Genomic DNA, 14,640 nt, shown 5'->3' with positions numbered 1-14,640 from the left:
TTTGAAAGGCAGGTTATAAATGAAGTAAAGAAATAGAACTATCCTCCTTCCGTAACTCACTCCAGTTTTTCCAAGCGTGCTGGAAATGAATCTTCTTTGCGGAATCATCACGATTTCCAGCGAGTTACATCATTCAAGCTGATGTTGCTACCTGGTTGAGAACTAATCATTTTTATGGAAGCCTCCACTTAAAGAACACCTGATTGTAAGGATTTGATTTCTAAATAGAATATCTCTAAAAGGTTGCCAGGTACATTAGCCCTGATAAAAACTGCACATTCACATATCATTATTAGGATATCTACCAGTGATCTGAGCACTTAATAGATGAACCGTGTATTATACGCAGTGTACTGCATTTCTAATTAACAGAGTGATAGTAGAATATGGAGCACCTAATACACATGGGAAATTCAAGCTTGGCTCTTAGTGGACAGATCCAGTAACAAAACAACATACAGTATATACAAATACACAATCACATGGGCAAACATGCTCAGATTTCCCCAAGGGCCCTAATCAGCCCGCTGTAACAGTGCCCTCCTAAGCAGAATTATACCCTTCTAAGCCCATTGACTTCCACAGAGTTATATGTGTTTAACTCTGTTTAGGATTGCACTGTTTGTCTTGTCCTTCACTGGTTGCATTCAAGCTGTCTTTTCCCTACCAAAATCACATTTGGGAGAATTCTGGATTTTCTTCTAGACATTCATTTTCAGGTTTTGGTAACCCTAAATTAAAGTTTGCTTTTTTTAGCCAGCCAGCCTAACTTGGATTAATGAAGGACATATGGAATATATTGAACTTGCACCTCATTGTTTATTTCGGTTGTCTGCGCCAGCATTGGCGTAAACAAAAGAGAACATCTTAGCCCTCTTGTAAGATATGAGACTTGAGCAACCTCTTAAATTCCAGTTGAGGTACTTAAACAGCCCATAATCCTGATCTGGGAAGTTACTAGTGGGCCAACTAACTGCCTTCTCTTAGTCTTGATTATTTATTGTTGGAGGCCGCCAGAATATCTACCAGCTGCTAGAAAATACCAAGAAACTTGTACACTCTTGAGTTTAAAGCTCTAGCCCATATACTGGGAGAGTTTGGGAGCTGTTAGGAGGAGCGGCCTGTGTAAAGACGGATGTATCATTGTTTTGAGCAAGGGTTCAAAACTAGATGCTTTGACGTGGTTTAAGAGCATCCCAGAATTAGGGTTGCAAACCTCCACGTGGGGGCTGGAGATTCTGGAATTACCACTGATCCCCAGACCACAGAGCTCACTCGGTTCCCCGGAGAAAATGGCAGCTGTGGAGGGTGGAACTGTATGGCGCTTCACCCAGCTGAGGTCCCTCCCCTCCCCAGGGTACCCCCCCCAAGTCTCCAGGAGTTTCCCAACCCAGGGTTGGCAACCCTGGTACGCACACTTCAGAGTTAGTACCGCTGAACTCAGTGGGAATAAAGCCTGGTCTACACATGGCAACGTGTAGACTCTGCTCTGGTTAGACCTTGCCTAGAGGCATGTGTTCAGTTTGGGGCACCCCAATTTCAGAAGGATATAGACAAGCGGGAACGTCTCCAGAGAAGGACAAGGAAGATGGTGAGGGGTCTGGAGACCAAGTCCTACGAGGACAGGTTGAAGGAGCTCGGCATGTGTAGCCTGGAGAGGAGACGGCTGAGAGGTGAAATGAGAACCACCTTCAAGTACTTGAAGGGCTGTCAGGTAGAGGATGGTGCAGAGTTGTTTTTGTTGCCCCAGAAGGTCGGACCAGAACCAACGGCTTGAAATTAAAGGAGTTTTCACTCAAAAAATTAGGAAGAACTTCCTGACCGTGAGAGCGGTCCCTCAGTGGAACAGGCTTCCTCGGGAGGTGCTGGGCTCTCCTTTGGAGGTTTTTAAGCAGAGGCTAGACGGCCATCGGACAGCGATGCTGATTCTGTGGGCAGGGAGGGTCACATCAGTGCTTAGTTCTCATGTCGCCTTCTTATATGCCCAGGTTAATGCTGATCACCACCTTGGGGTCAGGTAGCAATTCCCCCCAGGCCAGTTTGGCCAGGGATCCTGATGGTGGTTTGCCACCTTCTGGGCATGGAGCAGGGGGGGGGCAGTGTGTGTGTGTGTGTGGGGGGGAGGTAGTTGTGAAGTTCCTGACTTGTGCAGGGGGTTGGACTAGATGACCCCGGAGGACCCTTCCAGCCCTGTGATTCTGTGAGGTGGCCGAATGCTGAGGGGGTAGAAAAGAGGGACCCCCTCACACTCCACACTCATCCCTGGTCAATCATCCCGTGTAACCAGTAAAGAAGTACAACAGACTGAAAAAACGAAGCTGGACTCCACCCCCCCCCCCTCCACACAGATCTCATAATTTTATTTACACGCAGATTTTTTTTTTAAGGGCGAGGGGGAGCGGTTCTTTCCCGCCTTTTCCACCTGCCGCCTCCCGCAGCCCCTCAGGAGCCGAGTCTGCGACCAGGATTGGCCGAGCACGTGACCGCCGAGGGTGGCGCGCGGGGCTGCTGAGGGGAGGCTCCGGGGCGGCGCTCCCTGCTGGCCGGGCATGGAGGCGGCCGGGCGGCGGGAGCTCCCGCGGGGCGGCCCCGGCCAGAGGGTGAGGCGCGGAGGGAGGGAGGCAGGGAGAGCCGGGCCGGGCCGGGCAGGGCAGGGCTGGGCTGGGGAGCGAGGCAGGCGCGTCACTTTTCAAACGGGGTTGAGGCCAACCGCAGAGGCGTGAGGTGAGGCGGGAGAGACTGAGGAGGAGGCGCCTTCCCGCCCTCGCCGCCTCGGGCCGGGCCGGGCCGGGCGCGTCCCCTCAGGGGGTTGACCGGGAGGCTCTTGCAGGGGTGAAAACCGGGGCGGCGAGTTGGTCTCCCGCTCGCCCCGCAGCCCTGACGGGCGCCCGCCTGTGCCTCGCCTTGGAAGGGCCGCAGGCCGCGCGGGAGGGGTGCGGAGGCGTGGAAGGGAGAGGCGAGCGAGGGCCGAGGAAGCCGCGCGGGGCTTGGGACGCGCCCCCTCCTCGCCTGGGAAGCGTGTTGTTAAACAGTTACGCTGAAGGCGGCCTCAAGCCTGTGCGGAGCAAGGCGGGTAGCCCCGTAACTCTGTCCGTAGCAGCAGAAAAGAGCGAGAGTCCAGGAGCGCCCACGAGACCCGCCACACAGCTGGCGGTAAGGTAGGAGCTTTCCTGAGCCTCAGCTCACTTCTTCAGATACAGCTAGAATGAATGAAGAAGAGAGCTGTGGCTCACGAAAGCTCCTGCCCTACCACAAATTGTGTAAGTCTTAGAAGTGCTACTGGATTCTTCCTCTTTCCTTGCTTCAGATATCTGAAGAAGTGAGCTGTGGCTCACGAAAGCTCCTGCCCTACCGCGAATTGTGTTGGTCTTAGAGGTGCTACTGGATTCTTCCTCTTTTCTTGCTTCAGATATCTGAAGAAGTGAGCTGTGGCTCACGAAAGCTCCTGCCCTACCGCGAATTGTGTTGGTCTTAGAGGTGCTACTGGATTCTTCCTCTTTTCTTGCTTCAGATATCTGAAGAAGTGAGCTGTGGCTCACGAAAGCTCCTGCCCTACCACGAATTGTGTTGGTCTTAGAGGTGCTACTGGATTCTTCCTCTTTTCTTGCTTCAGATATCTGAAGAAGTGAGCTGTGGCTCACGAAAGCTCCTGCCCTACCACAAATTGTGTAAGTCTTAGAAGTGCTACTGGATTCTTCCTCTTTCCTTGCTTCAGATATCTGAAGAAGTGAGCTGTGGCTCACGAAAGCTCCTGCCCTACCGCGAATTGTGTTGGTCTTAGAGGTGCTACTGGATTCTTCCTCTTTCCTTGCTTCAGATATCTGAAGAAGTGAGCTGTGGCTCACGAAAGCTCCTGCCCTACCGCGAATTGTGTTGGTCTTAGAGGTGCTACTGGATTCTTCCTCTTTTCTTGCTTCAGATATCTGAAGAAGTGAGCTGTGGCTCACGAAAGCTCCTGCCCTACCGCAAATTGTGTTGGTCTTAGAGGTGTTACTGGATTCTTCCTCTTTTCTACTGGAGTAGCTGTGTTCTGGATTGGCTGCTTGCCTGTGGGCAAAGATTAAATCTTGCACTCAGATTTAGCCCCAAGTGTTTGGAATGCAAGGAGGTAATAATGTGAGGAAAAGCTGAAGGCAGTAGGAAAAGGGGAAATCCGACATGAGACGGCTTGACTCAGTTTCCAAGACCTGAGCAAAGCTGTTAAATGATAGGAGAGTTTTGGAGGTCCGTAATTCATAGGGTCAGCAAGTCAGGCCGCACACATTTGGAAGGAAGTTGCATCGTTAGTTTTAATGGGGCTTGCAGCCAAGTCATACTGCAATCCTTTGTATACTTATTTGAGATAAAAAATCTTTTGAAACTCAATGGGACCTTCTTCCCAGAAAATATGTATAGAATTTGGGTTAAAACCTTTCTTCTGCACAATCATATCCCCCCTGAAAAGATAAAAAAGATAAAGGAATGGCATGGAAAATGAGTATTTCTGAAAGAATGGGAAGTTCCAGAAGGAAACTGCATTGCTTAAAACTGATTAATGGAAAAGAAGGCAGCTGAAAACATATTTGTAATTGCTTTTAAGACAGTGATCTGCTGAGTACCCTGGAACATAGAAACCCAGTATATTGCAGAGGGGTGTGAAACATGTTCTAGGGTGCATGGTCTGCTTTTATCTGCCTGTTGAGCCCCACAAGGCAAACACATAAATTGTAAATGCACTCCAGAATACACCTAACACAACTGCAGTGTACATTGCCAAGGAGATTGGTAGAAGATAACTGTCATTTGTGTTTCTGACTGCCTTTTGCAGTCAGCTCCCCTTCATATTTTGCATGCCCTTTTCAATTGCTTTCTTCGTAAACAGTTTTCAACTCTGCTTTTTTATTGTATTCCATTTGAGCAGTCTTGCATGAATCTGTTTCTGATTTACTGGGATCTAAACAACAACAACTTCCATTGATCACATTGTGTATACGTATGTGTTTTGCTCTTGTTTGTTGGTGTTGCTTTATAGTTCCTAAATAAGCAGGACTTGCATGTGGTTTTTCTGTAATACCAAATGAAAATATCTAGCACTTCTGTTACTAAAACTGTTTTTGTCTTGGATAAACCTGGAGACCATGCATAAGAGGCAAAATCCTGTGCATACCTTCACTTTCTGATCTAGCGGAACCAAATATTATAATACCCTTCTACACCTGGAAATAAAAAGATTCTCCATGAATGCAGGTGTTGGAATTTGTCTTGAGAGGATCATAGGAGGAAGCTAACAAGTGAATCTCCAAGCAAATGTTGGAAGTCCTTTTCAATCTGCCATTGATTGTTTCGCTAACTATAGTAATGACATTAACGTGAAAATAAAAATTGTTCACACAATTTGTTAATAGCATAAAAAAGAATGATATGACACTAGAATCTCCGAAACTTCGGTGCTCCAGCCCAAGGGAGATGTGTCTGTCTCCTTTTGTTGTTGTGCTCCAGCTGGTGAAGCTATGTTTTGTTTGGCATACCCCAATAACTTACTGGTCCTCCTCGCTGGTTTTGGTGTTATGTGCTTTTATATATTTTTATTGAATTATTTTATATATACTTTATTTTAAATACTGTTTTAATGTTGAAATGTTTTAATGTTTAATATCTGCTTCCTTGGAGGGACCTTACTTGGGTGGACAGGTAGCATAGAAATATTTGAATAATAATATAATAATATGATGATGAAAATGATATGTCTTCTGAGAATTTGTGTAGGTGATAAAGGGTTGACTTACTTCTTAAATAAGCCTTTCTCTCTGCAGGCACGGGTTGATGCATCTGCTGCCGCTGAACAGGAGGAACTTGAAGTGGTGAAGACTTTCAACTGGAAGCCTGGGAAAGGTATTTTATGATGATTTGATAGAAAAGATTCCATAACACTGGTGGGTGGAGACAAACAGTATAGTATACTTTAGATATGTCTTGGATAAAATCCACCTATTGGGTAATAGGGCTCAAAGATTTCTACACTTCCTTATTTATTTTATGCGACTTATATCCCATCCTTCTTGTGAGGTGTAAGTCGAATAAAATAAATAAGGAAGTGTGTGTGTGTGTGTGTACACACATACACACAATAATGTAAAAGTGAGAATTGTAATACAGTAGCCAGAATAAGCGAATGATACTCTAGAGAAATGTGGCATTTAAGTTATTTCCAGTAACAATCATGCTCTGTTTCGTTATATCACATCATACCCAAAAGTCAATTTTGAATTAAATAAATGGTCCATGTTTTTTGAAGAATTCTTTGTAATGTAAGCCACATAAATGGAGCCGAGGGAGAAGAAAACATTTTTTTTTTAAAAAATACCAATTTCAGCAACCAAAAACCCCACCCTCAAAGGAAAAAAATTAATTGTAGAAGGTGCAGTTCTAGCAACTGATTCATGTCATCAAAGATACAAGCAAATAAGAACTTGAGTTATTTAAACAGGTCTTATAATGATGGATTTAGAAAACATGGTGTACTAGGTGAAGTTGGAGGATTGGTAAATGTTAATCCTTGCAAAAAGAAAGTTACCAGGTCTGAATTTTTAGTCTTTAAATATTGCTAAAGGTTGCCTCGAAGACAGAGAGCTTTTGTTTTGTGCTGCCCCTTACAATGAGACATAAGGAAGTAGCTTAACTGATATCTTCCTTTACTCCATGAAACTCCCCTCTTCTTAGTTTCTTTCACTCATTAATTTTCTAAAGTTCTCCAGTGGTTTCTTTGTTACAGATATAGGAGACTATGTGACAGAGGAAGAGAGAGTCATTCTTGATGAAGTCGAAGATGTAGAGTTCGATGCTGAAGACTTTGAGAATGAAGACTACAGTGTGCCCATAGATGCATCCCATTATGAGGCAGAAGACTGGGATAAAGAACTGGCAGAGAGTGAATGCAGTAACAACCCTTATGGTAGGTTGGGGGGCTCCATATGTTTTCCTTGAGCAAGTTCTAGGAGGCTTGCTGTCTGGGAGAGGTGCATGGGGGAAGATATTTATGGGATGTAATTTTGAAGTGGTGAGCCTCCTCTATACTCGGCTGAGAGAAACAGTAGCATTTTATAAGAAAGAGGTGAAACGGACAAAAGAATACGAGGAAATTATTACAGCCTTGGGCTGGTGGAAAGGTTAGAGACAGAAGAATGCATTTTTCGTATTTATTTATTTCACTTATACCCCACCTTTCTCCTGGACTCAAAGTAGGTCACATCTTTCTCCTCTCCTCCATTTTATCCTCGGATCCAGTGTGGCCACTGGAAGATGCGATAGACACTAGCCTGTTTGATTCTATCTAATGGAACGCTCAGGGCAAGTCTGTACAAAAGTTTTTCTGTTTTCTTTCAGAGCTTTAGTGTTAAGCCCTAAAGAGCAAAGAAGCACCCGTTGATAGAAAGAGATATTCTGCCTGTTTCCCAAGGTTCCGCAGCTTGGCACTTCAAAGCTGGTGATCGCACCGCTGGTACTGATCCTGCAATTGTGTCTTTGCTTGCAGGCATTAGGGGATCTGGTGTCGTTACAATAGTTTAAATGTTAGATGGAAGTTGGGCAGACCTGAATTTAAAGCCCCACTCTGATATAAAGCTCCTTAAGGTGACCTTGGGACGTCTGTGCTTGAACATGACTTACTGCAAGGATAAGATGGAGAGGGGAGGACCTTGTACCCTGCCATGAGCTTCTCGGAGGGGGAGAGTAGGCTACAAATCTTATATGGAGTTGGAGGACGGGTGCAGCACAGGGATCTGAGGGCCTGCCTGCACTTTGCACTCCTTATGAGCCTGCCCTGGGTCCTGTCAGGAAGGCATGTGTTGGGAATTCCCTGTCGAAAATTAGATCCTCAGGTGCATGTAAGCCCAATTCAGGTTGGGACTGAGGCACACGGGAACAAAAGGCTTAAGGCTCCCCGGGGCACCATTTCACAACCTGAAACAGTTCTTGGGAGCTGTTGCTTGCTCCGTTGTGAAAACTTTTGTGTACGAATGGGCTATGTGTAAGTTTTCCCAGTGGAGCCAGCAGCTGCTCCCTGGGGCCATTTCCGATCTGGAAAAGGGTGCAGAGTTAAGGCCCTTTCCCCTGCAGTTCTGCTCCACATTGGACCCCCATGCTCCTGAGAACCTGAGTTTCAAAAAGGAACTTGCAGCATGTGACTGGATCCAGGACGAACCCAGGAGCAGTGTGACATTTACTTAGGCCCTCAGTGTCCAAATAGTACAGGAGTGAAATGTATATTCAGTCTCACAAAAACCTTTTCAGAACTTTAATGTTTATGTGATTCTCTGAAACTAACCATATGGATGAAAAACAGTGTGATTATGAGGAGGACAGTAGCAAGTTTGTGTGCAGAGATTATGATTGAGAACAGCAATAAAACGAGGAAAGTTGAAAGCTGTAGGTGGGTGCCGAAGAATGTAGGAGAAGGAAAGAGCATGGAGAACGGGAAAAGGGTTCAGGAACTGCCAAGAGGAGAGTGTGGAGAGAGGGTCTTGGGGAAGGAGAGATGCTTTCCTCGTGGATCACCTGTTTGTAAAACCTATAATATTGAGTTGCCTGTAACTGTTAATTTTTCTGGTCACGTAAAAATTGTCTACATACAGTTTTGTGCTGTTGTGTGGATAAAATAACCCTCACAGCCATGTCATTTATTTACATTCTTTATAGTCCACCTTTCTCACTGAGACTCCAGGTGGATGACTCGGCGTAAGCCGGTACTGTCAACAAGATGACACATTCAATAACAACGCGATTGAATTTGGATTGCAGAAATCTGACACATCAGAAGCATTAACATGACATGTTAAATGAAGCAGAAGTTGCATAGTGGCATCACACTTACAATAAAGGACAGTTTGTTCTAAACACTGTGGTATAGTTTATAGCACCTGTCCTTTTACCAAAGCATCTTTCTGAACTATTTCTTTACAGTATAACCATATGACCTGTGTAAAAAACAAAAACAAAACCCTTCCTAATTCAGTTTTGCATAGTTTGTGGAATGCCAGGAAAGTGGGAGCTTTCCTAATGTTACCCTGCAGGCCATTCTATAAAGTGGGGGCCACAACTGAGAATGCATGTGTACAGGCAGTTGTTGATTTTACCCATGTACAGCAGAGAATCCTGCTTAGATGAGAGAAGTTGTTGTGGGGGAGCATAGGGGGAGCGGTGGTCTTGGAGATACGAGGGACCAAGGCCATTAAGGGCTTTGTATGTGATGGCTGATACGTTGAATTGAACCTGGTAACTGACGGGCAACCAATGGAGAGACTAGAATGGGAGTAATATGCATGCTTCACCCAGCTGCTGCTAATAACTGAGCATGTTGCATTTTGCACCAACTGGAGTCTCTTTAGTTGCCTTTGAGGGGAGACCTATGCAGAAAGTGTTACAGTAGTCCAGTCTTGATGTTGTTGTGGTAAGGATCCCAGTGGCCATATCGGCTGCGTCAAGGTAGAGGGCCGTCTTCCAGGCTAGTCTGAGTTGGGAGAAGACCTTTTTTGCAGCTGCATTTATTTGCATCTCCAGTAGTAATGTTGGCTCTAGTATAACCTCTAGGCTCTTAACAGAGTCGGGAAGGTTCAGATGACTTCCCTGTAAGGTGGGAGGCACAATGCCCTCCTAGATCTCTGCCTTCGCAGCCAGCATGACCTCTTGTCTTGCTAGGGTTGAGTTTCACTCGGAGCTGTTCAACCACAGCAGACAGGCAGTGCTTCAAGACCTCCACTGCACCACAAGGAGATTTGGATAAGGAGACCTAAAGCTGGATGTCATCAGCATGTTGATGACAGCTGACTCCAGAACTACAAATGATTTGTCCTAAGGGCTTTACAGAGAGAATGAGAATCATGGGAGGATAGGATTGCGTCCTCTGGCACAACACCGACAGTTCGAAATTGTGTGTACCTCTCTGAAGCCTTGGCACACAGTTGTTTCCCACTATTGTGTGAGAGAAAATGATTTAAAGTATATGTAGTGGGCTTGAGGTTAACCTGCAAGAAACCTGTATTTTCACTCCCGCCCCCGCTTTTCAGCCGTAGCGTTGCTCGGTCTGTCCTGTCACTTATTTTCTGCAGCTGCACCCCTTCCCTTTTCCTTAAAAAGCTGCTGATGGTTTGCATTGACTGGGAAATAATGTCCGCCTTCTGCACAGTCTCCCTAGTGCGGTGCACTAGTACTGAGATCGCTGTGGATTGTGCTTTCCCAGTTTCCCTTCTAACCCTAGGAGCTTAGTCTGGAAAGAACAGAAAACTTCTGAGGTGGTCTCCATGGTGCAGATCCATGTTATCCTAGAATGCTTTAGACAGGATTCAGTCCCTTCTTCTAAATGTATTTGACATTCCTGGATGAATGTTGCAATTAATTACAGAATGAGTGCTTGCACTGATGAATGCGTTACAATTTAATAATAAGTTTCTAATCTGCTTGGGCGTAGGGAAGAAGAGCTTTTGTGTGATCGTACACTTAGAAGTAAGTTTTAGCTCAAAGGGGACGTGTATTCAGGGTTACTGCTTAAATCCAATGAAACCAACAACGTTTAAAGATATTAAGATGACTTCTAAATTATTTCTTTAGATTTTGACGATGTGATCTTCTGTGGTAATGTGGCATTATGTTCTGTTCAAGAAGAGCCTCTGTATGACCCAAGCTCCCACCATGTAGCGCCAGTAACTCTGAGAGACCGAAAGACCATATCAGTGGATGGCCAGTTTGATGATGCTGTTAACTAAAGCTTGACAAGCAGTGTGGTGAAATTTTATTTCTGAACTGGATTTCTCGTGGAACTGACTTAAGAAGAGTGGGCTGCATCCCACAGTTTATCAGGTGGAAATTGCTGACGCCAACAGATCTTCCAGGTTCTTCCCTAGCGGCCATTTCTGACCCTAGGGACATTTGTTCTTGGGGGGTTGCAGGGCTCCCCCCCCCTGAGTAATAACTACATGGGCCAGAAGGCTGCAGGGGGAGGGGGGAGGGGGTGAAGGTGCGTCCTCGTGCCTCTTGCGCAAGCAGAGCTTTGCTGGCAGAACAAGCAGAAGGGGGTGATTTTGCTCTCTCTCCCTCCGCTGCAGCGTCCTGACCCGCGTGGTGGCTGCTGCTACTACTTCACAGGGTTCGGAAAGGGCTACTGGCAGGAGTGGAGAGCCAGGAATATGAGGGATCCTTGCACTGGATCCAGTTTGGCACCTTTAATTCTCCAAGCTGGGGACTACATTATATTGTTTTAAAACAATTGGATATCAGATTGTTATGAAGCAAAGAAAGAGAATGGGTTGGATTGATAGCAGAAAGTAGCACTTCTTGATTTAAAGTAAAATGTTTTGGAAAGTGAGTTTTGTTTCAGTGTTATTGGTCTGGTCCCTCAGATCTGCCAGTTTATGCTGTGTTGTCCTTAGTTGGATTAAACTCTTCTAAGCCCATGTGTTTCAGTGGACTTAGAAGGGTTAGGAGGGCTCTGTTATTTCCCTTGCCATCTTCAGGTTTTTAATTTTATTTAATATGAACAGTTATACTGATCTAGTTGTAAATATTTCTGCCTGTGTTGTAAATTCTTTGCTATAGTTTAGTCTGATGTTTATTTATTTGAAATTGAAGACCTACCAGCATGCTGAGAGGTTTGCCATAGCACCTCTTTCCCTGAAGAATGCAGAATCTTTGCTATTTATATGTTACATATCTGTTTCATTTAACATTCTTGCCCGATAAATTTGAGAGATGGCTAACTCAACATATTGTCAGGCACTGTATGTCATCCTTGACCTGATCCATACAGAGGTCTTATCATCAATAATTAGGTGATTAGACCTGTAACTATGATCACCATATTGCTAACAAATGATAATTCCAAGGTGTCTTCAGGAATGTGTTTGGGAAATTTCAATGGAATAATGGATGGGAATTATCAGAACAAGAAAATGTCCTGATCCTGTAATAGAGATATTAATAATAAAGAATTCCTTTATTTTTCCTCTAGAAATATTTAAGACAATGTGCTGCCTTCCAGTCATTTTTTTCTTTTGCTTATGAGTGCTTTCCTCCACTCCTTATTGCATAAGAAATGCTCTCCAATGATAAGGTAGACAGAGGAGAATTTTAGACATTTTGTTGACTTCATTTAACATTTGTGTGTGGGACTGTTCCAGAGTACATGATATGTTTTTTCGCTACACCTAGCCCTTCTTGAAGTTCATGTGGTACTTGAGATTTTCTCTGAGGAGGAAAATCCTGTACCACAAGGTATTGTTTTCCTTGTACTTCTTCACTATATATCTGTGTGTTCTTTATGTACTGCGATTAGATCACCAGATGCTTCCATTTGCATTGGCTTTGAGTTTCTGCTTTATTCTCAGAGTCATAAATAACATTCTGACTTGGTATTTCAACACACTGGTCATTTATTTGTATGAGTGAGTAAACCCTGTCTTTACAGCACCCTTTCCTTGGCGGTTGTAAAGCCTGTAGAGGGCAGCACTAAACCAGCCCATAGTTTATGATCTGTTTTTCAGACTTGTTAGGTAAGTAGTGCAGCAGCAGCGTTGTCTAGCCAGGAAAAAAGTCATTGCTGAAGCAAGTGAAAGTACAGGCCATTGAGTTATCTAAAATGTTGCAGTTTTTTGGTAGTTGTCAGTCTTTTTGAAAATCTCTATTTTTGTCAAGGCTTCTTGGTACCTGCTGTTGGTACCTGCTGTTATGTGCCGTCCAACCTATGGTGACTCTATGAATGAAAGACCTCCAAAATGTCCTATCATTAACAGACTTCCTCAGATCCTGCAAACTGGAAGTTGTTGCTTATTTTATTGAGTCAAGACATCTTGTTTTAGGTCTTCCTCTTTTCCTACTGCCTTTTACTTTTCCTAGCATTATTGACTTTCCCAGAGAATCTTGTCTTCTCATGAGGTGACCAAAGTATGATAGCCTCAGTTTTGTCATTTTAGCTTCTAGGGAGAATTCAGGCGTAATTGGATCTGGACCCCACTTCTTTGTCTTTTTGGCTGTCCATGGTATCTGCAAAACACTCCTCCAGCGCCACATTTCAGATGAATCCATTTTCTTCCTGTCAGCTTTCTTCACCGTCCCACTTTCACGTCCATTCATAGTAATGGGGAATGCCATAGTTTGGATTATCTTGATCTTGGTCACCAAAGAGACATCTTTGTCTTTAAGGATATTTTCTAGTTCCCTCACAGCTGCTCTTCCAAGTCTCAGTGTTCTTCTTATTTCTTCATTGCAGTCTCCCTTTGGGTTGATGATTGAGCCAAGGAATAGAAAATCTTGAACAGTTTCAATTTCCTCATTGTCATTTTTAAAATTGTGTAATTCCTCAGTACTCATTACTTTTGTCTTCTTGATGTTCAGCTGTAACCCTGCTTTGGCACTTTCTCCTTTAATCTTCATCAGTAGTCACTTTAAATCTTTACTATTTTATGGCAGTAACGTGGTGTCATCTGCATATCTCAAACTGTTAATGTTCCTTCCACCAATTTTCACTCCACCTTCTTCTAAATCTAATCCATCTTTCCTTATGATATGTTCTGCATAAAGATTGAACAGGTAAGGAGATAATATGCATCCTTGTCTGACACCTTTGCCAACTGGAAACCATCCTTTCCCCCCATATTGTGTCTTAACAGTAGCCTTTTGTCCAGAGTACAGATTCCACATCAAAACAGTCAGATGTTGTGGCATCTCCATTTCTTTTAACACTGTCCATAGATTTTCATGAGCCACACAGTCAAAAGCTTTGCTATAATTTATAAATCATCAACTGATTTTCTTCAAAAATTCCCTGCTATGTTCTATTAGCCATTGTAAATTTGCAATATGATCTCTACTGCCTCTTCCTTTTCTGAATCCAGCTTGAACATCTGGCATTTGCCAGATGTTCAAGCCTGTAAGTATTTTTTTTATAAATACTTAATTGCTGTTAATTTATTCATTGACATCATCTGCCACATTTTTCTTAGCCGTTACTGCATATACTCAGTAAAAATTTGCTTATTCCAGAAGTGTACAAACTTCTAGCTGCTATCAAAAGATTTAAAAGTAAATTTCTAGACTTGGTATTTCTGGTGGCATATATCATACAAAAAAGAGACCTGGATCTTTGAAAATGTACACACTGACAGTGCAATCCTAAGAAGAGTTGCTCCAGTCTAAGCCCATTGAAATCAATGGGCTTAGACTGGAGTAACTCTCCTTAGGATTGCTCAGTAAGTGTCTTGTTTTTGTTTTTTTAAAAAGGAGCCCCGTGTCGCAGAGTGGTAAGCTGCAGTACTGCAGCCCAACCTCTGCTCACGACCTGAATTCGAACCTGGCAGAAGCCTGGTTCAGGTAGCTGGCTCAAGGTTGGCTCAGCCTTCCATCCTTCCGAGGTCTGTAAAATGAGTACCCAGATTCCTGGGGGTAAAGTGTAGATGACTGGGGAAGGCAATGGCAAACCACCCTGTAACAAAAGTCTGCCAAGAAAACGCTGTGATGTGACGTCCCCCCATGGGTCAGTAATGACTCCATGCTTGCACATTACTGACCTTTTACCTTTACCTAGTATCTTGTTTATAATTTCAAATATATTGTCCCAACCCAGGAAACTCCTCCAAATATGTAATAATTGTACATCTGCAATGCTCATTAGTTGTA

At 44.1% G+C, this 14,640-nt stretch overlaps 1 protein-coding gene across 1 annotated transcript; it reads left to right on the top strand.

The window, feature by feature from the left end:
• Positions 1-2,549: 2,549 nt before the first annotated feature.
• Positions 2,550-10,736, top strand: COPRS (coordinator of PRMT5 and differentiation stimulator). The gene is made up of 4 exons (XM_055003191.1): positions 2,550-2,600; positions 5,793-5,871; positions 6,752-6,931; positions 10,582-10,736. The coding sequence occupies exons 1-4, from the start codon at positions 2,550-2,552 to the stop codon at positions 10,734-10,736; spliced, it is 465 nt and encodes a 154-aa protein (XP_054859166.1).
• The last annotated feature ends 3,904 nt before the right edge of the window (positions 10,737-14,640 follow it).

This window comes from Eublepharis macularius, chromosome 19, assembly GCF_028583425.1.
Source record: "Eublepharis macularius isolate TG4126 chromosome 19, MPM_Emac_v1.0, whole genome shotgun sequence".
Lineage (NCBI taxonomy): Eukaryota > Metazoa > Chordata > Lepidosauria > Squamata > Eublepharidae > Eublepharis > Eublepharis macularius.
This window is presented reverse-complemented; position numbering and strand designations above follow the sequence as displayed.